This window comes from Dunckerocampus dactyliophorus, chromosome 20 (genome assembly GCF_027744805.1).
Source record: "Dunckerocampus dactyliophorus isolate RoL2022-P2 chromosome 20, RoL_Ddac_1.1, whole genome shotgun sequence".
NCBI lineage: Eukaryota > Metazoa > Chordata > Actinopteri > Syngnathiformes > Syngnathidae > Dunckerocampus > Dunckerocampus dactyliophorus.
Genome location: NC_072838.1, coordinates 10,645,096 through 10,669,894, shown reverse-complemented (window position 1 = coordinate 10,669,894; position 24,799 = coordinate 10,645,096). Strand labels below are relative to the sequence as shown.

Below are 24,799 nucleotides of genomic sequence, written 5' to 3'. Positions count from 1 at the left end.
TGAAAGTCCCAGTCTCTTCCTTATAAAGCTTTATGTCTGATTTTAACTTGGTAAGTCCCTAAGCGACATATACTAAACATCCTGGTGTGATGACCATATCATGTGACTGTGGCAGGAAGTGGCCTTTCCAAAATGCAGGTCTGGCCTGTGTGCAAACTTCAAGGACGCAGCTAATTTCAAAGACCAGTTTTTTTTTATACTACTGTACATGTAATTTCAAACACATTTTGTCAGGCTCAGGTCCTTTATTACTTTCAACATGGTCTCATCATCCTTGTTGAAGAACGTAATATCAAAAAAGTAACAGAAATATTGCTGTAACATACATGTTACATTGGGTTTTTAGCCTTAAAATCAGAATGAAGACCCTGATGCGACCCATTTGTCACAATAACAAAAATGCTAACAACCCACCCAATTAATTTAGCTGTATCAATTATATGAAGTAGAAATATGTTCTGCTGGTCAATTAAAAGTGTACTGAACTATTAGAAACACCAAATAATGTGAAAGTATTCGGTTTGTGTTACAAAGCAGTTTTTGAAAATTTGTACATAATGTTAACAATTTTTGACTATCCTATGCCGATCCGACAAAAATTTAAATGTATGATTCTTGTTATTAAATATTCTATTATTCCGATTTCATTTGTAGTACGAGAAAGAACAAGCGCGACACTCTTTATGATGCACTGGAGGCCATTTTGGGAGACGATAGTGAGTTTGAGGGGTGTGACGGCTGCTCAGTCGAAGACCCTGATGACTCTCTTTACGATCCCGATCAGTCAAGACGGGGAGAGTGTCAAGGTGCTGATGATACAACGGTTTCATTTCTCTTCAGCATTCAAGTTATTTTTTTGCACAATTTATGTTTGTAGGTCTGTAGCACTGCTATTTATTTTTGATGCATTTGGCATATTTTGTGATTTTGTGACGCTTGAGTGTTCAGTCATTAGAGACCATGCATATCCAACGGCACTCAAAAAGCACAAATTCATATTATAAACATTGCTTTGTGCAGCACAGTGTAACTCTGTATCACTACAAGATGAATAACGCGCATATGTGTGTATTAGATTTACGGCATTGTCTTCGGAAAGCTCTAGTATTGGATCTCGTTGGATTGTGCATGTTATGGCTCATGAGTACACCAACTAAATATATTCTACTGCCTGTTAATATCCATCTATATTATGGGATATACCATAAAGTTCTTAACACACCTGAGCGGCAGCTCATGTGTCACCGAGGCTTTTGTGCCTTGTCCCCGTTGACACCAGGTAGGTTTTATAATGTACCCAGTAAACCAGCGTGTATCATTTGGCTTCCTATTTTATATGCAATATGTTGTGAAGAAGCGCTTTAACAACTTCCTAGTTGAATAATAAATTAAAAAAATATACAAGTGTGAAACGATGAGATATTTAAATTCTAAAAACAGAAAGACAGTTACATGCGTTTGTGTATTTATGAGGGAATTTTAGTTTGGACTTGAAGTTTTTAAGCCAGTTGGCCTTAAACGTACAGTTCAAACTGGAATAAGTATTTTTTTTTCTATTCTTGTTAGTGAAGGGGTTACTTTTTTTCTTACTTACTTTCTCAAGTTGTGGATTTGTCACTACCGAGGGAAGGTGCAATCGGGGCTTTCCAGAAACTGTACGAATGTTTCAAAAGACAAAAACAAACAAAAGATGGTGCTTTAAATCAATATTTGAATGTGTTTCCTGGTGACACACACACACACACACACACACACACGTGCAGTGATTTGGTAACTGATAATGCTGCTCTGTGAAATCCCATCATATACAGTACATTTTCGTTTCATTTCTTCACATTTCTTTGATTGGAAAATAAAATAACGAAAGAAATGGATGCTGGATTCCAGGAAATGCGCGTATAGAGTATATGGTGTGTCTTCGGGATAAACTTAAGATGTGCACACAGGAATGAAACCTTTAAGAAGAGCTTTATGATGTCTGATGGTGAGTAGCATGGTGTTTCTTATTGATGCACGGTTCGAATGATAACTAGGGGCAAGGCTCTAAGCTGAATTTTATTTGGAGCCCTCCTCCGTTACAAAACCATCATGGGTCCCATGAAACAAAATCACATTGTCACCCCATCTCTCGGACCTAACTGACCCATTAAAGGCTATTTTTATACTGTTTGACTTGAAGCTGAATGTGGTTAGATTTTTTTTTTCTGTGCAAAATAACCGAATTTTAAAAAAAGGAACCAGGACCGGGACCAAACTCACGCCCTCTGCCTTCAAAGGCAGCAGCACAGCCAGGGACTTACTTACTCTGCTGCTTACTCTTCTGGCAGCAATGATTATCCTTTGCACATTTGCTGAGAATCCCCCTCTTTGCACAAAAAAAGCACAAAGCGTGCTCTGTGTGGAGGGAGTGGCAGCTCTTAACAGGGGTTTTAACCAGGGATGCTCCGGTTAGAGTTTTATGCTGCCGATTCCGATACCGATCATCCAGGACTGAATTCGGCCGACACCGATCACATGGATTAATTATACATTTTTCTATTTATTTATGATAAAAGTGCCATTGGCCAGGCCATTTTTTTTCATGGGAACCATAATTCTTGGCTGCAGCCCTGCTACTGGCTGCATGATATGAAAAAAGGAACCATAAAATCACCTTAATTTAGACAAAAACATATTTTACTTCCTTTTTGAAGAGAACATATTGAATTGGTGAAACTTACTGAGGATGAGACTCCTTCGTTAAGGAGACTTTGGGTGTGAGAGTACATTGGTGGAGCTCTAGGACTTCCACGCGGCTGCGCTAGCTGCCGTTTGACGGATGATCACACCGTGACCCTCGAAAACTCACCATCCTCGGTCAAGTGTTTGAACAAAGTGTTCTTCAAGTGTTTTCATTTGTATTAAATGAAAGCTTTTTAACGTGCTACCCCCGCAAGATAGATAGATTTTGTAGCAGGTCCTGGCAGTTAGGTTCCACATGGCGGCCATGATTGTTTTTGTTTTGGCTTGCCTGCGGACTGTGAAGGACAGTGGGAGGAGCACGCTGCCCAAGACACTACACTGCATGAATGGATCGCTGCGGCTGCAATAGTACCAGCCACAGATGATCGGCTTTTGTGGTCGGCGTTGAAAGGCGTTTATTAGCATATGCCGATCATGTGATTTTTCACGGAAATCGGCCGATACTGATCGGTGGCCGATCGATCGGAACGTCCCGAGTATTAACACCATCTTATATCACAACTTTACGTACCTCCAAAGTCAAAGAAAACGTCTACCATTAAAATGTGTAACGTCAGTCCAGATGTCGCCCATTCTTGTGAGACTTCATTGAGAATACCTAGTAATTCCTATAAAATGCCACTAGGGGACAGTATCGCTTTGTAAACACCTTTTATTCCCCGGTCATGTTTAGTTAAATGTTCAGTAATTTTACTTTCTTTTAGCTTTATTTGGGTAGAAAGTGATTAACCATGTCAAAATGCTGCCTGAACAGTTAATAAAAGTTTTATGATGGCAACAGTTTGAGCCTGGAATGAATGTTTCCTTCGGTCAAAACAGCTTTGAAAGTACGATAACGTTCCACAAAGCGTTGCATAAAGTAAAACTGAAGGACGTGGATTAATTTTGTTTACTAAGATATGCATGTTATTGCATTTATAGGACAAAAATGCAGGCCAGAAATGGACCCTGGGCCGCACTTTTGGCACCCCTGTTGTAAAGTATCATTATTATCACTAAGTCAACAACAGGGGCGGAGCTACATGGTGACCAATGGTGGTCATTGGTCACTCTCCGGCCACCCCACTGTCCATCAAGACATTTCAGGTATCACCTTATGGCCATGTGAGTAATGGTCTCACCTTGGCCACCCCATTTAAAAATTTCTGGCTGTGCCAAAAACTTTTTTTTAAAGTTTTTGTTCATTTTTTTGTTGGTAAAAAAAAATAAATTAAAAAGTCAGGCCTTCACTTCAGGCCTGTATAACATTAGAAACCTGTAAAATACAGTCCTATATTACGCGGAGCAAAAAGACGTCCAGCCATGCACAGGCCAGCACATTCCTTTTTAATGCTGGTGTGTTCTCTTTCACCATCGCGGCGAGGACTTCAAGGAAAGCGGTTTGCACGTCACCTGTGTTGACAGTTTATGAGTAAACTGATCGTTAACCCGTCTTAAGACAGGCCAGAAAAATGTGCATCTGGGGTCAGCGGTAGTGTGCTGGTTGTTATAACCCTTGGGGTTAAGCATCAACTTTTGCACAGAAGGGATTAGGCTTGCATCAGGCTGAGTTTTGATTATACTTTCAGAACAAGACAGCACAAAGACCACAAAACCGCTATTTGTTTCCCTGTAGTAATACCGTAATTTTACCGTAATAATGAATATAATAGATGGCTAGTGTTGTTTGTTCTGCTACTTGCTTTGACATTTATTACTATATGACTCATGAATGCCTTAATAAATAGTATTTCATATTCAAAATTACATTCACAACCCTGTGAAATTAGTGGACTTTTGGTCATATTTTTTTATTTTTATCTTTTTGTCTGTTTTTTTTTTTTTTTTGCAGAATACCAGGGGTGTCCAAACTTTTTCACACGGAAAAGTCAATGGATGCAGGGGTCCAAAAAATATGTTTTATATGTATTTAAAGACAAAACTTTGTGTTATTGGTGACAAAGCGTATTAATATTATTTATGATTAATAACAACATTTCAGCTTTTGCTCTTTTTAAAAAAAAATTAATTTCTAAAACTTGCTACAGTCCAATAAAAACCGAGGCCCCAGTGCCGCACTTCAGACACCCCTGCCCTAAATCAGTCATAATTTATAAATACGTGATGTACATGTATTACTGTTTAAAAAAAAAGCCCACGATTATTACAGGTTTGTGTCTTTATGCTTCACTGATAACTTTATCGTCAAGCGTTGAGATTCTTCACTTTGTTTGGTGGACCTTGAACACACCTTAGTTGCTGTGAAATGCAAAAGTGAAATTTTAATCTACACCATGACTCCGATTTCGTCTGTACATACATCATCTTACGTTATTATTCATTAGTGGTGATTACCTATACATTTTAGGAGTTAAAAGGTGTTTAATACGTGTGTGAGGCATATTAAAGAGAGAGGGGAGGGACTTGGAACTGAATATAATTTGATAATTACTGAAAATGTTGATCCGAAGTCGGAGGAGAACGTCAACATCAAGCTAGCAGGAGGGTTTGAAGGGTGGGAGGTGGTAGGTGAGCCGATTGTCTGGTCTTAAAACACAACCCCCGCGAATATCCCGCGGCCATCTGCTGTGATTGCTTGCTTGCTGGTGGACATTGGACTAAATCGTAGCGTCAAATGACGTCTGGATATGACTGTGTCACAAGAATGTTTCAAAAGTAAAACAACAAAGTGGTGCAGCTTACATTTATGGCGTGATATGAAATTTACAACACAAAAAGCTGAGTCACCGAAAGAAATAAACAGTAGCCACAGTCAAATACACCTGGAATCCCAGGAATATAAGACTTGACTGGAATTTTCCTGCTTCCTGAACAAATACTTCCTCTATCTATCATTGATTTACTGGTCGTCCAAGAATACTATTATTACTTCTTTTCTGTGATAAACTTAATATCGCTCGGATACTTCAGGACCAATCAGGATGACTGTAATTATTGTTAATCTTTACACACGATGAGTTCAATGACAGCAGTTGCCTGGAACCATGCAGAACAAATACAATTGGATTTCCTCCACTCCTTAACACCACTGATGAGGAAAGATATCCCCTTTTTTTTCCTTTTTTTTTACAGTGTCAAATTCCCAAGGAGAGGATGTCAGACGAGCCGCCACCCACATGGATACCAGTCCAATGGAGGCCTGTGTGTTTACAAGTTGACAGTCTCCGTAATTGTCATGTTGAACCAACATAAGCTCACTAAGGTGACCTTTGTAATACACACCATCTAGTATATAAACGTAATCCTTTTACTCGCACTAAGTCTTTGGTCATTTGGGTGAACTCAGTGACATCCTCTGCAGCGGTTTAAAAATATCGCTTATCATTTTAAAGGACGGCTCCACTTTATGTATAAATCATCCACTGAGTGATGTAACACAGAAGTCTCGATTCAGGTAATGACGCTAGGAAAGAGTCACACCATCAATGCAATTGCAAAACAATGTGGTTTGCCATTTTGGGGCGAAACTAACCTACAGAAACACCAAAAATACGAGGCATGTCAGCGCTTGAACACTCGGCTGTACTGTTCCACACCACTACAGAGTACAACCTCGATAATAACAATAGTATTACATAAATGCCTCTCCAGTGGTGTCAATTAGTGAGCATTATTACACTTCTAATGGCAGGATTTATGAGCCCACGTGGCTCGAGTGTGTAGACATAACTAAAGGAAACACTAGAGGGCAGCACTGCTAAAGTTGCATGAACACGATTATGATTGTATTTGGCAGAGGTTGTTAATGCTATTTCTATTACTACAATTAGTAATACAGTAATAATAATAATAAAAAGAATATTACAGTGATTTTATTGATCTATATATCGATAGCATACAAGGGTATCAGTATCCGGTTGATACAAGTGCCATGGGCTTGGTATTTTTCATGTTTTCCATACTGTATTTATTTTTACAAATATATTTTTTGTTTTCATAGTCTACGAACTCAGGGAATAAGTTCTTGGACACAGGATAAGACCCAGGGAACCCCTGATCCAGGGGTCTGGGCCAGCTCTCCGTTTCTCGGGTATTGGAGCTGGTACTTCTCAGGTGTTGAGGAGATTTGCCTGCTGGTCTCTCACTCCCTTCCTTGTGGACGTCAACCCGTGTCACACTCGACCGAGTGACCGCTGGGGTCGGTGCACCAGCAACATACTGTAAATAAATACAAATAAAAACATCAACAAAATAATACAAATGTTCCTTTTGATTACGTTGTTTGAGGAAAATAAAACCAATATTGTAGTGCAAAATAAGTAAACTAGAGCAAAAACTACTCTTGGCTCTCATTCAAATCCTTTTTGCCCGCAAATAACTTAAACTCTGAGTTTGTTAACGCGATCAATAATGTAACAAGCCGGATGGCACAATAACAAAAAAGAACTGAAAAATATCGAACTCGTCATGTTAGTATCGACACGACACTGATACCACCGTTGGTATCGATACTACCGATATTTGAATCGATCCGCCCACCCCCGGTGCAAACATGTGTATTGCGCTTTACTCTTGTCAGCGGTAATGAATGAGCGTGCTTCGCTATGCTAGCAGGCCAGCGGCTCACATGATCTTATCCAGCGTTCTGCGGGCGGGCTGTCACTCACCGACTCCGAGGAAGAACATGCCTGTCGGTAAGTTAAGCATGGCCGGGACTCCCTTTTCCACACATAGCTCACGTACAGCTTGAAACGATAGTGCCGTGATACAGTGCGACTCTCCCGCGACTCTTTTTCAACGGCGCCATTGTGTTTTTCTCGGTTTCACGCGCCTTGAAACAACAGGCCAGGTGAAACTTGTTGATCCTGTCGGCAAAGTTTGCGCGACAAAAAAAGACTGAACTGGGTGAAACATTTACCGTTTTTAACAGAACGAATTGTGTGCTTTTAGACAAAGGGTGGTGGGTTTAAAAAACAAAACAAAACAAAACAAAACAACAACAACAAAAAAAGCTACCTGACAGGCTTGGATCTCGTTTTGTGACGCGTGAACAGGTGAGACCGGAAACTGATACCTGGCAGTGACAGCGGCGGTCATGAAGTGTTTAAGCCCTCAGCTCGTTCTACACTGGCGCCCAGGGAATATTCCATTCATAAAATTAAACATGAAACATTTTGAAGGGGGACTGGGGCCACATTGGAAGGAGGAAAAAGTTGAAATATCGAAGATATCACACTAATATCACTCACTCGCTCAATACTCTTATTGTCATTGTCATAATAACAAGTTATGCATAACAGTGACATTTTCTTGGCGCATTATAGATATGCAAATGTGGTGCAAATACATGTAACTCTGTAGTACTCTAGTAATTTGTCAGGAGACAGATAATGCAGTAACAGTCATCAACAGATATGATTAATACTCTGATAAAAATAATAATTACTTAAATATATTTAACCGTTTTGTAAATATTGACCTGCACTGGTGCTGTTAGCTTTTTTCCCACATGCTAACAGGTGCAATTGTTATCAGCATTGTTTGTATGTTTCTTCTGTTACTGGATACAAAAAAACATTTCATTGATTTAATCCCTAAAGAAATAATCTCATCACTAATCAGTTTTCCAGTCCAGGGCGCACCCCGCCTCTCGCCCGAAGTCGGCTGGGATAGGCCCCAGCATACCCGCGACCCTAGTGAGGATAAGCAGCATAGAAGATGGACTAATCAGTATTTTAATAGTGGATTTATATCAAACAAGCACGTCCCACTACTGTGTCTCACGTACTGTAGATATTTATTACAATTAATGTTTTTCTTGCTACAAAGCCTTTATATTTTCTGGCACGCTGTGTTATAACCATGTGGTTATTTTTCTTCGTCCAACCCAGTTACTTGACAAACCATTCTCATCTAAACGTATCTTTGGCTGACATCATAAAAAGGACACACAACACCCACACAGTTAAACGGAACATTACTCAAATAAAGCATGTGCAGTTCCTAATTTGTTTCCATGCAAAATTATAAATGAGGTGGGGGGGGGCAAGCGGCCAAGCGTTCATAGCGATGTCGCTTTTTGATCCTTCGATGTTGGCTCTTCCTATCATTGTGAATTCACCAAGCGTTGGATTGTTCACCCACTAATAGGGAACGTGAGCTGGGTTTAGACCGTCGTGAGACAGGTTAGTTTTACCCTACTGATGATGTGTTGTTGCAATAGTAATTCTGCGCAACTTCAAAATAAAATAAGTCTGGTTTATGTTTGGTGTTTCTGTAGTAGAAGTCGGAAAGGAAATAAAGAGAGCTTTGTGGCAGAGAACAGTTCTTTCCATTGTGGCTATTTGGAGGCTGTATTCCCCACAGGGCTGATGTTATGTTGTTTGTGTTTCAGTTGAAGGTTTTCCAGAAACATGTCAAGAGCTGAATTGGTATTGTTCTACCAGATTTATGTTCATATTCATTTGGAATCCGCAGTGGTCATTCGAACAGATGCTATTTCTTAGATACAAGATTAGTAAGCAAACTGTAAAATCTCCAATGGGTCTTCCGTCTTGGGTCAGCAAATAATGGCCCAGTTCCAAAGTGCTATCCTCAGACTTCACGGCAAACAACAAGATAACAAGATTGCTGTCAAAGCCAGGCAATGACTTTTGTTGTAGTCTGAAAGATCATCACGGCCTGTGTGTTTACGCAAAGGTTAATGGTCCTTTTTTTTGGTGCGCTGCAGAGTCACACACACACAAAGGAAGTTTACGCTTAATTAGAATCTCTTGTCTCGCTCTCTTGATCTCCAGCCTCCGACATGGATTTCAAAGTGGTGTTTGCAGCCTTGGAGGAAACGTGTGAAGAGAACATTTCTGCTTTTTCTGCACCCTCGGATCTTCTCTACGGCGACGTTACCCAGCGCTTGGTGGTGTGCATGAAACAAATTCAGGAGCACGGTCGAGTCCTTGAACCTATGGTCTCCAGTTTTACTGCCGTCTACCACCATTTCGACTTCGATGCACAAACACCAGGAAATGGGTATCGCTCCCTGATCAAGGTATGGAAATCTCACGGCCATGTAGGCACTCTGTGTTCCCCTAACACTGAAAGTGCCGCAGAACCTCCCAAGGTACCGCACATCTGTTTTCCGGGACTCAAAACAAATGGTATGCAAATGAAATGGAAATTAAAATACAGTAATCCATTCTAAAACCTTAATAAAAATTAATACTACAGGCTACGGTGTTTTAAGTAACATTTTTACATTCTTATTCTGCTAAATAAATAGCATGCAATAAACCTTTATTGTCCACAGAGGTGGAAAGTTGTCTTTAGCTCACCAGCACGGGACAGACGGCACCAAAATACAAATCTCATACATAGAAAAACATAATGAACACTGTCAAAACAGAGTTTTTCCACCCCTTTTGAAAAGGAGTTATGCAAGTAGAGACAACTTTTTGAATGCGAACAAATATGACATCACACTTTGCAACATTCTTCACTGTCATATAAGCGTAAAAATACGTCAACCGCTATATAGGAAACTCATAAACGACAAGTTACATAACGAGCCAGGATACTTAGAACCTCCTTGAGCTCTAAAACACTAAACCAGCACTAAAACAATGACATCTCAGAATGACACACAAAAAATCCACTAACACCTGCTTCTGATCAAGTCCCTTTTGTCTGTGTGACTTTTAGGTTTTACTGTCTTGCCTCGTTCACATCATACAAAAGGCCCGCTACATTGCCTCAAATCACAGGAGCACCTTCTTCAGAGCAGACCACAACGTGTCAGAGATGGAGGCGTACTGCAGCGCACTGTGCCAGCTGCGTTCACTCTTCTACCTGGCCAAGCGTCTCATCAACGACAATGACTTAGGCCAGTTGTACTCCCTGCAAGACCGCGAATTGAGCCACAAATTTGTGCAGGAGTACAGCTCCATGCACAAAGCCTGTTTCTATGGCCGGTGCCTGGGCTTTCAGGTCGGCCATGCACAAACACAACGTACATTTTTTTAAATATATAAAATTAACTTAATGTTCCGTTGTCTCCTTGGACAGTTTTCACCAAGTCTTCGTCCATTCCTGCAGACTGTTGTCATAAGCATGGTCTCATATGGTGAGACATATGGTAAACAGCAATCAGGTCTAGGTGAGTCTTGGTCCTGATCTGTCATGGTTTTGTTTCTGATGCTTGTCTGAATACGGTTTGTTTTGTCAGGTTTGGCGGCCCTGTCTCTCCTCACATCAGGAAAATACGTCATTGATCCGGAGCTGCGCGGCGCAGAGTTTGAACGCATCACTCAAAACCTCGACATGCAGTTTTGGAAGTCATTCTGGAATGTCACAGAGTCAGGATTTTTAACAGTAGGCAGGGTCAAATGTTCATTTTTTTTTTCTTTTTTCACCTCGGACCATGTATTGTTTTGACGTTACCTGCTCTGTCCTCAGGGTTTCAGCAGAATAGCCTCTTACCCTGTACAGGTGAACCTGACTCTGACGCTGCCCCCTGTCCCTTTACGCCTCCCCCTGGTGTCTGACCCCAGTCTGTTTGCTAATGTGTCACCTCCACTGGCTCACTGGGGCCCCGGGCCAGTTCACTTGCGTCTGATATCCCACGAGATTCGGCAAGGACAGGTAAAGTAAGTTGTAAAGCACATGCACAGGTGGGAAGAATACACTATGTGCAGTTCACGCGCAGCCACGCTAGTCTCAACACTGGACTGTCGCGACCATAATTAAGGATAAAGATCGTATTGTAATGTCTACCTTTACGTTGTAAGGACGACGACAATCTCTTATTGCCAAACAAAACAGGCTAGTGTTGGTCAAACCGCACCAAAACAACATCTGCAAAGTCAGCTGTCCTCCCTGCACGCAGCCACACACACAGTCAGGACTCTTGTCACGTTCAAAGATGGTAGGAAATAACAAAGCTATTTAACACTACACATGACTGCCAGGTCGCTGATCCTGTGAAAGCGACTGTAATAACCAAGCAGTGTAGTGGTCTTGTTATTAACATGGAAAGGTTGCTAGTATTTTTGATTACTGTTCATTTCATTCTTGTACTTGTAGTTAGTGTTCTATTACTGTATTTTCTGTCCTTCCTGTGTTCTGTGTACGATGTGAGTGACTAAGGAGTTAATTGAGGTGTAAGATCCAATTTATACCAAAACCCGAGTTACATCACAATCTAGGAACCTCCAGTATACTTAACTCGTACGTAGTGCAGGACCACCTGTGCGCTTTTCTCTGTTGTTATGCTAATGGTGGTTGGATACTTAATATGTAATTAGATACCTGTACAATACCTTGAGCACCTTGTGTGTGTGTGGGGGGGGGGTTTTTGTTGGTTTTTTTTGCAGGACAGTGAGGAGCTGTTGTCTTTTTCAAGCATTGATCCTCCCCCTGTCTCTGCCTCTCGTCTCCCGTGGGTGCACAGCCAACCTCAATCCCCGTGCCTGCTCATCCACTTCCACGGAGGAGGCTTCGTGGCCCAGACTTCAAGGTCACACGAAGTATGCCGCATTCTGGGTGTCTCATTTCTTTATTTACACTATTCTCGCTACACAGCAGTGAAAGCTCTTTCTCCCCTCTTTTTCTCTTGTCAATCAGAATTATCTGCGAAGCTGGTCGAAGCAGTTGAATGTTCCCGTCCTCTCTGTGGACTACTCTCTGTCACCTGAAGCGCCCTTTCCCAGAGCTCTAGAGGAATGTTTCTACGCTTACTGCTGGGCTTTGAAAAACTGCCACCTGCTTGGTTAGTGTATGACAGGGGTCGTCAGCTATAGTTGGCCAAGTATCGATGGACACTCTGGAACTAAAAAGAACAGTTTTGACTCATCTGGGAGGACTTTCTACAAGGTTTTGGAGTGTCTGTTTTTTATTCTTCTTCTACCTCTATGTCCAAGGTTCCACAGCAGAGCGAGTCTGTCTGGCAGGAGACAGCGCTGGGGGCAACCTCTGCATCACTGTGTCCATGAAGGCCATGACATGCGGCATCCGTGTCCCTGACGGCATCATGGTGGCCTACCCCGCCACCTTGCTCACCACAGACGCCTCGCCCTCGCGCCTGCTCACACTCATTGACCCACTTTTACCTTTGGGTGTGCTTGCAAAGTGCCTCAACGCCTATGCAGGTAGGCATGTTCGGCATTAGGTGTATGCTCTTTCACACATCATTTAACCCGAGAGGACTTTGTGATGACACCGGAAAAGAAAATAGAAAATGTATTTGTGTGCAAACTTGATCATGTGGGTATAAGGACAGACAAGGCAACATCAAAAACACGTTGCCTTCATCTACAATGATGAGATGAGGGTAATTATTTCATATATTTTGGGTCAAAAATGGGACCTAATTTATTGTTTGTTTGTTTTTGTTCTTTCACATCCTATCCCGACCAGGTGTAGACTCACAGGTGGTGCAGGCTGCTGTGGGAGACAACAGTCTGAGCGCTCTGGGCAGAGACACCACCACACTGCTCAATGACCTCACTCAGGGAGCCGCCAACTGGCTCCAGTCCTTACTGGACCCCATGCAGCCCACAAGTGTCACCCGCTTACAGTCATCAAGGCATAAAGAGTCTAGAATCACGGACACACGCAGGATGTTAAACCACAACTCATCACCCACGAACTCACAAGGTCATCTGGATTACCCAGATGGCTTTGAGCCCCTGCGCTCCCAATGCCTCGCGTTTGTTCAGCCCATAACCTGCCCCATCATCAGGAACCCGTTTGTATCACCGCTCCTGGCTCCTGAAAGCCTGCTGCGCGGCCTGCCGCCTGTTCACATAGTGGTGAGAGGGGAAGCTTTCAATTACTGTTTTGCTGGATATTGTGATGCTGCTCATGATCCTCTACAGCACAGGTGTCAAACTCAAGGCCCGGGGGCCGGATTTGGCCCGCCATAGGATTTTATGTGGCCCATGCAAGCCTTGAAATCATGCATGTCAAAAGGACACTTATTTTCATTTTTTTAAATGATACATATATTGTAATTTTGTTATTAATATTCATTTTGTCTTTACTTTTTTAAGCTTTATTTTTCATTATTTTACTTTTATACTATTGTAAAATTATATTTGTATTGTATTTTTATATGTATGCTGTAATTTTTTTACTTAATATAAATATATTTAAATAAGTAAATATTTTAATATAAAGTATTTTTACTAAAATATTAAAAATGTAATATTTAAAACATATTTTTACAATAATTTAATAAACATTTGCCGTTACATTTACAGTAAATAATAAAATAATACTGTATATTAAAGTAAAAACTAAATATTACTAACAAAAACAATATTAAAAAAATATATTTTTTAAAATCAAAAAGACAATCTTTCTTGCTAAATGTATTTGTTTATCTTATTGACAGAAAACCTTACTTTTTTGTCAAATCCAATTAAAAAAATTTTATAAGTTATTAATGAAAAATTTATGTCATAATTATTAACGGATTTCTAAAATAGAATTGTAAAAAGTGGCCCAACTGTAAAATGGTAAACACAGTAGCTTATACTACAGTAATTGTCAATGTCCAGCATTCTTCATAACATATCATAAACCAACTTGTGTTTTTTTGTCTGCACAGGCTTCCGCTCTGGATGCCTTACTGGACGACTCTGTAATGTTTGCCAAGAAGCTGCGAGACATGGGCCAGCCCGTGAGCCTGACGGTGGTGGAGGACCTCCCTCATGGCTTCCTCAGCCTGGCTCAGCTCTCCAAGGAGACAGAAGTTGCCGTTGAAGTCTGCTTGACGAAAATGAGGGAAGTTTTTCAGCAATAAAGTGCGAGAAACAGTGCTAAGAACACTGGAAGAGACACAAAGTGATTTATCAGTGGGATTTCAACCATTTAGTGGGGGGTTTTCTTAGGGGAAAAGCATAGAGTAGCACATAGAGTGAAAGAAAGACAAAATGCACTTTTTAGTGTTCATTTTATTTAAAATAACGGAAATTGTTGTGTGCTCTAGGCTCAGATCAGAGATGCTTTTAGAGCATTGCAGACTGTATGTGCTGCACTAAAGCTGCAGCTGTTGGAATTGTTGTGCCTTGACGCTTTATCGTGTCTATGGAAGACACTATCTTTCTATATCAGGGTTAATGGTTTATGCACACGCCAGTTTACAGATTAACTGTTTCATTATGTAACATTTGAATACGCTTCTTTACAACATTAAAGGGAGTAATTCGCCTTGAACTGCTCAGCAGCATGGTATTCTGTAAATATTTCTTAATATTTATTACGCAGTAGTATTTAAGTATCTGGGAATCAAATTAAAAAAAATGCAACAGTTACTGGGTCTCATGTGTGATTACTGTTGTACAAGAATACAAGGGCTACTTTCCCTCCATTCATTTTGTATGACGCTTTTCCTCACTAGGATCGCGGGGTTATCCCGGAGCCTATCCCCGCTGACTTTGGGCAAGAGGCGGGTTACACCCTCGACTGGTCGCCAGCCAATCGCAGGGCTACTTTCAGTGCTACGCAGGCTATTATATCCAACTTGGATTTAATAGTGTCATATGTTGTAATGTAGTACAGCCTATCATACCTCATAATATTTCCACATGTAACCCCCTTCGATTCGTTCACGTTATTTGGATTATTTTGTGTTGGCTTCGCATTTTTACTTTGCAAGACTTGGCAGAATGTTGTCGTACACGTCATGGTGCAGTAATAATCCCTGACGGCAGGTGGCAGTAGCGTCGCATTATCAAACGCATGATAAACAAGCATTTGGGAGGCACGATGGAAAAGAAGACGAAGAAGAAGGCGACCATGTTGATTTAAAGGAAAAACACAATAGACGCGATTTATTTGAAGTATATTTCGGTTATTATAGCTCCTTGTAACATCCTAATTTGAAAACAACGTGAAATTGTATCTCTCGTGTGAAATAACGGAGAACACAGGTAAGTTTTGTTGTTTTTACGACCCGTCTAATTTCAAAACAACCGAGTTGAGGCGAGCTGGTTAGCTTGCAGCTAACGTTAGCTCCTATGCGAAGTGGGGCTTTAGCCTGGCGAGACATTTAATTGCATTTACTAAGGCAGTTAGCAGTGTAATGCGAATCACAAAAACGAAATCGAAATAATTTGTTTTTATTGTTACACACAGTGTCTTCATTTCACTGTATAGTCCAAATCGGATTTTGCAATTGCTTAGAGCTATCGTTTAGCTACGGGTTAGCTTGGTGTAAACGTCAAACATTGGATAATGTCTTTGCTAACTATTGTGCACCACCTTGTCACCTTGTATGAGATATTTACTTACATTAATCATAACAGTAATGCCCTAACATTAATTGGTTAACTGTTCGGGATGTAAAAAACGATAGCCACCTAGAAACTTTTGAAAATCAGACATTTCTATCTTTGTTTTTTCTCAAGCCTTTATTAGGTCTACGAGGATGGCGCGTCTGAAATATCTTATGAGTAAAATTAAAACAAAACATGAAGTCAAATCGATTAAAATAGTTTAATTTTAATTATAATGTATATGTAAGTATATAATCTTCACCCAAGCTAAATTTTAAACTGAATTTGACGTCGCAATGGTTAAATGAATTTTTGTACATTTCAAAAAGTTCGGTTTGGGTATCTTTTTCAGGTGGCACATTTGAGCTGTTGGCTAGCTTGAGTGGGAAGCACACTGGTTACAGTCACACTCCCACTCGACACAAATTGACCTCCAAACCTGAGGTGTCCCGGCAAGAAAGGTCAACCAGCTGAAGCAGTTGGGAAGCGCACAGTGTGGACTAGAAGGGGTGGAAAGCTTTTTGGCTTTGGACTCGATCTCCCTTGTATTTGAGAACACATCTGATGGTAATAAACTGAAGAACACACCATTTTTGGGAAAGACTTGTACAAAACCAGACATCTTATTTTCCCAAGAAGACGGACACCGAGTAAATATTGTGGATTAAAAAAAGCAGAGGAAATACTGTTAAACAGATGTGTTAATTAGGATTATATTGAAGAACCTATTCCTAAAGTACAGAGATTGCCTTAGTTGTTCTGTTTCAGGACTTGCACCACATTTTATACTTGTTCACATATAATTTTCTATATTGTGAGCAAGTATATTCATGCATATCAATGCAAATTTCTCTTCATTTTGAAGAGTTTCTTGTGTACAAAATTGTCTTTTGCGCTTCTTGTACGTCAGTCACTCTTTTTTAAGGGGACCGAACTGCACGTACGTGTGTGTGTGTATATGTAAATACTACCAATTGACTGCTGATGTAAAAGCTATTGGCTTCATAGAAAATATTGTTTGTTAATGCTTTATTAATATTTTTTTACCTTTTTTGAAGTTCATTTTTAGGAAGAACAATCTAAGAGGCAAATATCTTAATTATCTTGAGAGAAGATTGTTTAAAAAAAACAACAGCAGCAAAACAACAAGCAAAGAAAATAGAAAAAACAATGGCAGTGGCCAGAACAGAAAACGTTGGCCCACTCGTTATGGGACTGAACAAGCAGAATGGGCAGCTCAGAGGACAGACCAAACCAGCTTCAGTCCAGCCAGGACCCGCAATTCAAGGAAAGGGATTGGGTGCTCTCCAGAAACCAGGTGGTGCGTCTCAAGAAGGAGGGGGCATTAAATTTGGGGACGACTGGAAAAAGAGCCTACAGCTCCCTCCCAAAGACAACAGGGTCAAAACCTCAGTGAGTGAAACTTTTGAACTATTGCCTGTAACCGTAAACACACTTGTCGTCTTTATCATTGTGTGGGTTTTCTTTCCCAGGATGTGACGAGCACTAAGGGGAATGAATTTGAGGATTACTGCCTGAAACGAGAGCTTTTGATGGGCATTTTTGAGATGGGCTGGGAGAAACCATCTCCAGTGCAGGTATGATTAATAATCATACTTTGCCCGATCAAGGATAGACTAAACTATTATGGGGTTTTCTGCAGCATGTCATTCATAGGTTTTTTTTCCCCCCGTTCATACGAAATAAGAAGCATTGCCTCGATCAGAAGACATTCGTTTGTTCTGCTCACAAGTTGCAATTCTTTGTAGGAGGAGAGTATTCCCATTGCCTTGTCTGGAAGGGATATTTTGGCCCGGGCTAAGAATGGAACCGGAAAAAGCGGCGCCTATCTCATCCCATTGCTGGAAAGGATAGACCTCAAAAAGGACCATATCCAGGGTGAGGCCAATACAGTTCCCAGGTCCTACATTTTATTGCATTTGTAAAATGTGTTACTTTACACTCGTTTTTTTTGGACATTTTTTACCCCTCAGCGATGGTAGTAGTGCCTACTCGAGAGTTGGCACTGCAGGTGAGCCAGATCAGCATTCAAATCAGCAAACACATGGGAGGAGTCAAAGTCATGGCCACCACCGGGGGAACCAACCTACGAGATGACATCATGCGCCTGGATGAGACTGGTGAGTCCGCGTGCTTGCTTGCTTTGCTCCCTATTCAGTGACAGATACCACAGACTCAAATCGAACTACAGCGTTCCCTCGTTTATCGCGGGGGATAGGTTCCCAAAATAGCCCGCAATAAGTGAAATCCGCGAAGTAGCCAACTTGATTTTTTTTTACAGTTATTATATATGTTTTAAGGCTGTAAACCCCCTCATTTTACACTTTTCTCATACAGGCATTAACATTTTCTCACATTTCTCTTATTTAAACACTTATAAAAGTTCAAACCTTCGTTTGAATTTTAATGATCAAACTACGAGGTTGGACACAAGAAATTATTAAGTGACCCACGCGTATTTAGCTCCTCTGACCGTGCCTCTTCGTCCGTCGTGTTTTCCTCCTCCTCGTCCAGTATAACTTTTTGGTTAACATCCTCCTCTGCCCTTTGGGTGTGACCGCAGGTGCCTTTGACAGTGCACAACATTTCATCAACATTGTGGATGTTGTCGGGGATAAATATTGCAAACATACAGCACTTCAGAGTCACACTGCTAGCGATCGAACATTTATGTACATTTGGCAAGCCAAATGCTTTCTGTACTGCACAGGAAAGCACGGAGGAGATTGATTGACAATGGTTTCCAGTCCCTTAGCCAGTCAGGGCGCAGAGCACCATGCGTGGGTTCTCCCTTAGCCAATCAGGACGCATAACACAATGCACGTTCACATGCTGTAAAAAATGTAAAGCGCAAAAAACAGTCCGTGAAAGGTGAACTACGATGTAGCGAGGGAACGCTGTACATCTGTATCTTCAGATTTGGAAACATTTGAGTGTATTTACAATTTTTCTTGTGTGTGTACTTTCCCTGTTAGTGCACGTGGTCATTGCCACACCTGGTAGGATTCTGGATTTGATAAAGAAAGGAGTGGCAAAGGTGGATAAAGTCCAAATGATGGTGATGGATGAGGTATGCACACAGTATCGAACAAAACACCATCTTGCCAAAATATGTTTATTTTCAGGCCTTTGTTTTTTTAAAGATCATTTTGAATTGCCTCTCCTAGGCTGATAAACTGCTGTCTCAGGATTTTGTGGTGCTCATCGAGGATATCATCAGCTTTCTGGCCAAGAACAGGCAGATCCTTCTCTACTCTGCAACCTTCCCAATCAGTGTGCAAAAATTCATGGTGAGCAGTCTTCAATTGCTTCACCACTCAGCCATCCAGATGGCTCAGGGCCAGTTGGCACTAAATAGTTTTGCTCGGCAAACAAGCTGTTCACTCTCTGCTTGCAGTCTTGTTTGTTTGCTTGTTGTATGGTCCTCAAAGGCTGTCTTTGCCTGCTGCACCCGCAGTTACAGGATTAATTGTTTGGATAGTTAGACAGCTAATGTCCTTTGCAGTCTCATGCGGCAATGCACTTCTTATTTGTCTTGTTGAGTTTAACCCCAACCTTGGCCGCCAGCGTCTGCTATTTTTTGGTCTCTATTTGCGTGACTAAGCATATTATACATCATTGGACAGCTTCATTTGCTGAGATTCAACTGCTGTACACCATTCCAGGACATCATTCTGCTACGTTTGCAATGGTCCAGTGAATGCAGACCACCTAACATGTACGCATTTTTCATACATGGCACACATTTTGACCCTTGACTACAGTTAAGTACACTGTGCTGCTCTCAGGTACGCATTTTGTTGCATTTTGCCGGGTTCAGGTTGCCAGGTGCCGTTGCCCACACCGTGACGCTGGAGCATCACAAGCAATAATAACTTTCTCTTTTTTTTTTTTTTTAGACGAAATAGAAAAAAATAGGGGCAAGTACTCTTAAAACTTCTTTACACATTATGGATTGTAAATTTGGCTAGCATGGATGCATTAGCCACATCGTGCTACCTAACCAATGAACTCACAAAAAAATACCAGCCCCTTTTCTAATGTACGTGCCGTATTTTCCAGACTATATGTCACTTTTTTCCCATGGTTGGCTGGTCCTGCGACTTGTACTCCGAAGCGACTATAGTCCAGAAGATGCGGTAGCTAGGGCCAATTACATCAATTCTTCAAGTTGACGCATCGCATTGAATAGCCAAGAAATTATGTTGGTTGATTACTTGATTGGTGGGCTTTTGTCATAAAAGCAAAGAAATGCTGCTTAACAGAGCAAACGAAAATTGGATTGTGCGCCAATGGCTCATCAACATTGCACCATTTTTTTTTTTTTTAAGTTTTTTGTGTTTTTATTTCACAAACAATTATGACAAAACAGTGTTGAAAGACGAGCTACAGTGCCAGGAAGCCATGCAGCTTTTTTTGCATAGAGTTACTGAAGACCTGTTAGTCAGTTAGTGTGATCAAGGGTGTTCAAATGGCACATCTTGGCAATGCCCGATTAAACGTCTGTAAGATACAACGTTTTGCTAGTATGATTGTCAAATATAAAACGGGATTAGGTAAAGAGCTATGCTCCCATTATGTTTTCCAGTCCAAAGTAGTTATTTTGAAGGCATGTTTTGCAGTGTATTTTAAATTCGTACTTTTTCGTGTCGGTAGCACAGAGACAGATTCTCACAGTTCTGGAGAAAAAAAATCAACGCGTTAGCTTTCAAAAGATCCCAAAGCCACGCATCTACTCTAAATGGTTCAAGGACAGCTTTACACTTACTTTGGGTGCAACATTTTTTGTTGTTGGCAAAACTGCAGTTGGATTATTCTCTTAAATCTTAAATCCCACTCTGTGTTTCCTTTAGGCCAAGCACCTGCAGAAACCATACGAGATCAATCTGATGGAGGAGCTGACTCTGAAGGGCATCACTCAGTATTATGCCTACGTCACAGAAAGACAGAAAGTGCACTGCCTCAACACTCTCTTCTCCAGGGTAAATTGCATTGAATCCATGCAATCTTTTCAGCTCCATTTGCTGTCTTCACAGTCACCTAAACAAACAGCAAGATGCAACATGTGCATAAAAGTACTATCATCATATATTTTGCAGCTTCAGATCAACCAGTCGATCATCTTCTGTAACTCCACCCAACGGGTGGAGCTCTTAGCCAAGAAGATCACGCAGCTGGGCTACTCTTGTTTCTACATTCATGCCAAGATGATGCAGGTCAGCACAATTAGGACTAATGTTCTTTTTTTTCTCATCACATTTTTTCTCTGTCTTGCCTTTTTTTGGTCAACTATCATGTTATACTCCAGATTTGAATGGCAGGAATAATAAAGTGTGTGTCATGTCATCAGGAATATAGAAACCGTGTGTTCCATGACTTCAGAAATGGATTGTGCAGAAACCTGGTGTGCACTGGTAAGCCGTAAACCCTCATCTTTTGTGACAAACTTTAAACACCAATCAATTAATTGGGATAAATAATCCCCAAACTCTTCTCCCATAGATCTCTTCACTCGGGGTATAGATATTCAGGCCGTGAATGTGGTCATCAACTTTGACTTCCCGAAGAATGCAGAGACATACCTCCATCGTATTGGAAGATCAGGTACGTGGATCACTACCTGAACTTTGCTGCTGTGGTAGTACTGTATAGTTCCACTATTTGTTGAGTTGTCTTTGTTACATTTTCAGGGAGGTTCGGTCACTTGGGTTTGGCCATCAACTTGATCACATCAGAAGACCGCTTTAACCTGAAGACCATCGAAGACCAACTGGTGACCGACATCAAGCCCATTCCCAGCAGCATCGACAAGAGCCTCTATGTGGCCGAGTTCCACTCATCCAGCGCCGACTGCGAGGTGGAGGAAGTCCTAGAGAAGTCGGGACGCCCGCAGGACAGCAGCTAAACCTGGTGAGAGCAAGTCAGCAACTAACAACCTGGGCCCGTATTCACAAAGCATCCGAAGGCTAAAAATAGCTCTTAGTGACGTCACACTTAGATAAATTTTAATTTTAAAATTAAAATTTAATTTTAAATTCCTCGGATTCTGAGATTTTTCTTGGAATTTTTACTCGCTAAGATAAATTATTCACAAAGCGTCTCAGGATTTAAGAGTGCTCTTAAGGCGCCAAAATGTTAGGAGCTGGGAGGAGGACTTTTAGAAGCCTAAGAGTCAGCAATCACAGGAATGGCTGACTGCTGAGTCTGCGTCTGCGTCCACCCATCCATTTTCCTTTATCCGGTTCTGGGTCGCGGGGGCAGCAGTCTCAGTTGGGAAGCCCAGACTTCCCGGTGTGCGGCCAACTCGTCCAGTTCCACCGGGAGAACACCAAGGCGTTCCCAGGCCAGCTGTGAGACATAATCCCTCCAGGGTGTCCTAGGTCTGCCCTGGCCTTCTCCCCAGCTGGGGATGCCCAGATCACCTCACCAGGGAATCGTCTGGGACGCAATCTGGACTAGATGCCCAAGCCACCTCAACTGGCTTCTCTCGATGTGAAGGAGCAGTGGCTCTACTCTGAGCCCCTCCCGGATGACTGAGCTCCTCACCCTCTTAGGGTGAGTCCAGCCACCCTACGGAGGAAACTCATTTCAGCCGCTTGTATCCGCATTCTTGTTCTTCCGGTCACGACCCAAAACTCATGACCATAGGTGAGGCTGGGAACATAGATCGACCAGTAAATTGAGGGCTTTACCTTCCGGCTCACGACGGTCCGGTACAATGGCCGCATTACTGCAGACTCTGCGCCGATCACGCTCCAACCGTCCCTCACCCGTGAACAAGACCCCGAGCTACTTGACATCCTCTGCCTGGGGCAGGACCTCATTCCCAACTCTGCGTCCACCATTAATATCAAATACATTAAGTGGTAAAATTACCAGCATGGTCAGTAAACATACAGAAACAATAAGCATAGCAATATAATGGGTGCATGAAAGAGGTACGTTTTGAAGCGGAGTCCTAGTAAGCTTTCTGAGATGACTCTGCGAAGCTTTGTGAACACGGGCCCTGGTCTCTTTTTTTGTATGCAAACCACAAGAAGCATCTTTGTGAATAAAGCTGTGTCTTCCATCCAGGACAGCAGGACTCACCGGGCTTTTGCACACAGGCTTCAGGCACCTCTTCAACATTACAATTGTTTTCACAGCCCACTAAATGGCTGTGAAGGCGTTTAATTTTGTTTTTGTTTTCTTACATTGTCTTTGCTTTTCATCAGAAGTCTGTGACGGAAATTGGAACTATCTTGATTTGCATCCACTCCAAAGTGATCCTTGTGTGCTGCAAGAATTTTTTTTTTGCTGAAACCAACTGGTTGGAGGGCTTTGTCATGCAAAATCTGATCAAATCTGTTATGAACCTGTCATTCTTAGAGATTGACAAGCAAGCACGGTCAGTCTCTTAAGTGTCAAAACACCAGCCATCGTTCAGTACACTGTTGTTACCACTTAAGTGCCTTACTTCCTTCCATGCATTTTTTCATAGCCTGTCGCGCAAATAAGAATGAAATAATAGCTCATTGACTTTTAACACATCCATTATGCAACAATATCTTTCCATGAGATGTGTCAAAACTCCTTAACATGAACCGTTTTATGAAATGCAAATGTTGCAATAAAAGCGGCAGTTTTACTTCAATAGTACGTGACTGTTTTGACCCATTCAAGTGATACCTATCATAACAACGTTTCAGTTTCATTGCGGCCTTCTGCTGTTACTTTGTACTCCTTGCTGTCAGGATCTCACACATTCAGAAAAAGAAAACTATGGCAGGTAAAAAAATACAAATAAAATCACTCACCCAAAACACAAGACAATGCATCCAAGACCGGTTCAGAACAGTCTTGATTGCAGAATGTTAAGCTACACAGGATAATTAGGGATGTTGGTGCAAAGCAGTAGTTTATCTTTCTGTTATTTTCTTTCTCCCATCTGTTTATGCTTTCCATTTGCAATATGGACACTCAAGAATTAATTGCTTTATTACCTTTTCTGCAGCTCTGAAGAAGTTTTTTTTTTTTTTTTTTTTTTCCATTAAAGTCCCAGCGTGACAAACCGAAGTAGGTGAATGTATTTGCTGACTGCTGCCAAGCACCGATTGCTGCTGTTGCAGTTGAAGGGCGTGCTTTGCTTCAGTTGTATTACGGGCCCTTATTTCAGCTTGATCTCTGCAGCTGCACCCATACGATGTTCTTATTTTTAGTCTTTTGATAAGGAGAGGGTTATCTGTACAATAAGGAGTGGATGGGTCTCTGGATTTGAAAGCAAAATTGTAGCATCTTTGAAGAGGCAGCTGTGACTTTTTTTTTTTTTAATTTTTTTGGGGTCCTCTCTTAACCAAGACAAAAAAAAAAGAAAAAAAAAGATAATTTTTGCTTTTTCAAAGATTTGTTTTATGTTTCTTTCAGCTGTGAGTCAGTACTGGGACTTAAGCACTGGGTTTGGGTGGGTTAGTACTTTATAATGTCCAGTAAAATGATGGACCAATTGATTTTCAAATTGTTTCCCTTCAAAAGTACACACCATATTAGATATCCTTTTTTTTCAAGTTTTGAAGCAAAATTACCGGAAAGCATTTAATATCTGCAAACATCTCGAACCTGTTCAGGTGATGGATGATACATTTTTGTTTACAATTTAAAAAAAAAAAAAGAAAAAAAGAAAACTTTGGTTTGGGTACCTGGGCAAAAGCGCTTGTTTTTATTTTGAATTTTTTTTTGTTCAAATGCATTTTCAGGATTTACACTGAAGCAAAACCAAAAAAAAAAAAGGAAATTGGAACGCTTGATGTGTATTATGCCTGCAAAGGTGTGATGTGAATGAGAGACTG

The 24,799-nt window shown here is 41.2% G+C and overlaps 2 protein-coding genes across 4 annotated transcripts; both read left to right on the top strand.

The window, feature by feature from the left end:
• Positions 1-7,236: 7,236 nt before the first annotated feature.
• Positions 7,237-14,982, top strand: lipea (lipase, hormone-sensitive a). Its single transcript, XM_054764579.1, has 11 exons — positions 7,237-7,376; positions 9,480-9,727; positions 10,378-10,662; positions 10,741-10,831; positions 10,901-11,046; positions 11,131-11,316; positions 12,048-12,200; positions 12,298-12,442; positions 12,594-12,821; positions 13,090-13,484; positions 14,285-14,982. The coding sequence occupies exons 1-11, from the start codon at positions 7,271-7,273 to the stop codon at positions 14,477-14,479; spliced, it is 2,178 nt and encodes a 725-aa protein (XP_054620554.1). The 5' UTR covers positions 7,237-7,270; the 3' UTR covers positions 14,480-14,982.
• A 448-nt stretch (positions 14,983-15,430) lies between these two features.
• On the top strand, positions 15,431-24,297 carry LOC129173487 (probable ATP-dependent RNA helicase ddx6). Of its 3 annotated transcripts, none has more exons than XM_054764469.1 (13): positions 15,431-15,608; positions 16,306-17,366; positions 17,447-17,551; positions 17,723-17,852; positions 17,948-18,094; positions 18,950-19,044; positions 19,142-19,264; positions 20,828-20,956; positions 21,074-21,190; positions 21,325-21,388; positions 21,477-21,578; positions 21,665-21,884; positions 23,054-24,297. In XM_054764469.1, the coding sequence occupies exons 2-12, from the start codon at positions 17,124-17,126 to the stop codon at positions 21,877-21,879; spliced, it is 1,470 nt and encodes a 489-aa protein (XP_054620444.1). In that variant the 5' UTR covers positions 15,431-15,608; positions 16,306-17,123; the 3' UTR covers positions 21,880-21,884; positions 23,054-24,297. The 3 variants fall into 3 exon arrangements, with proteins under 3 accessions (XP_054620444.1, XP_054620443.1, XP_054620442.1); XM_054764468.1 differs by having other exon boundaries at positions 23,032-24,297; XM_054764467.1 differs by having other exon boundaries at positions 15,432-15,608; positions 23,049-24,297.
• Positions 24,298-24,799: the final 502 nt, after the last annotated feature.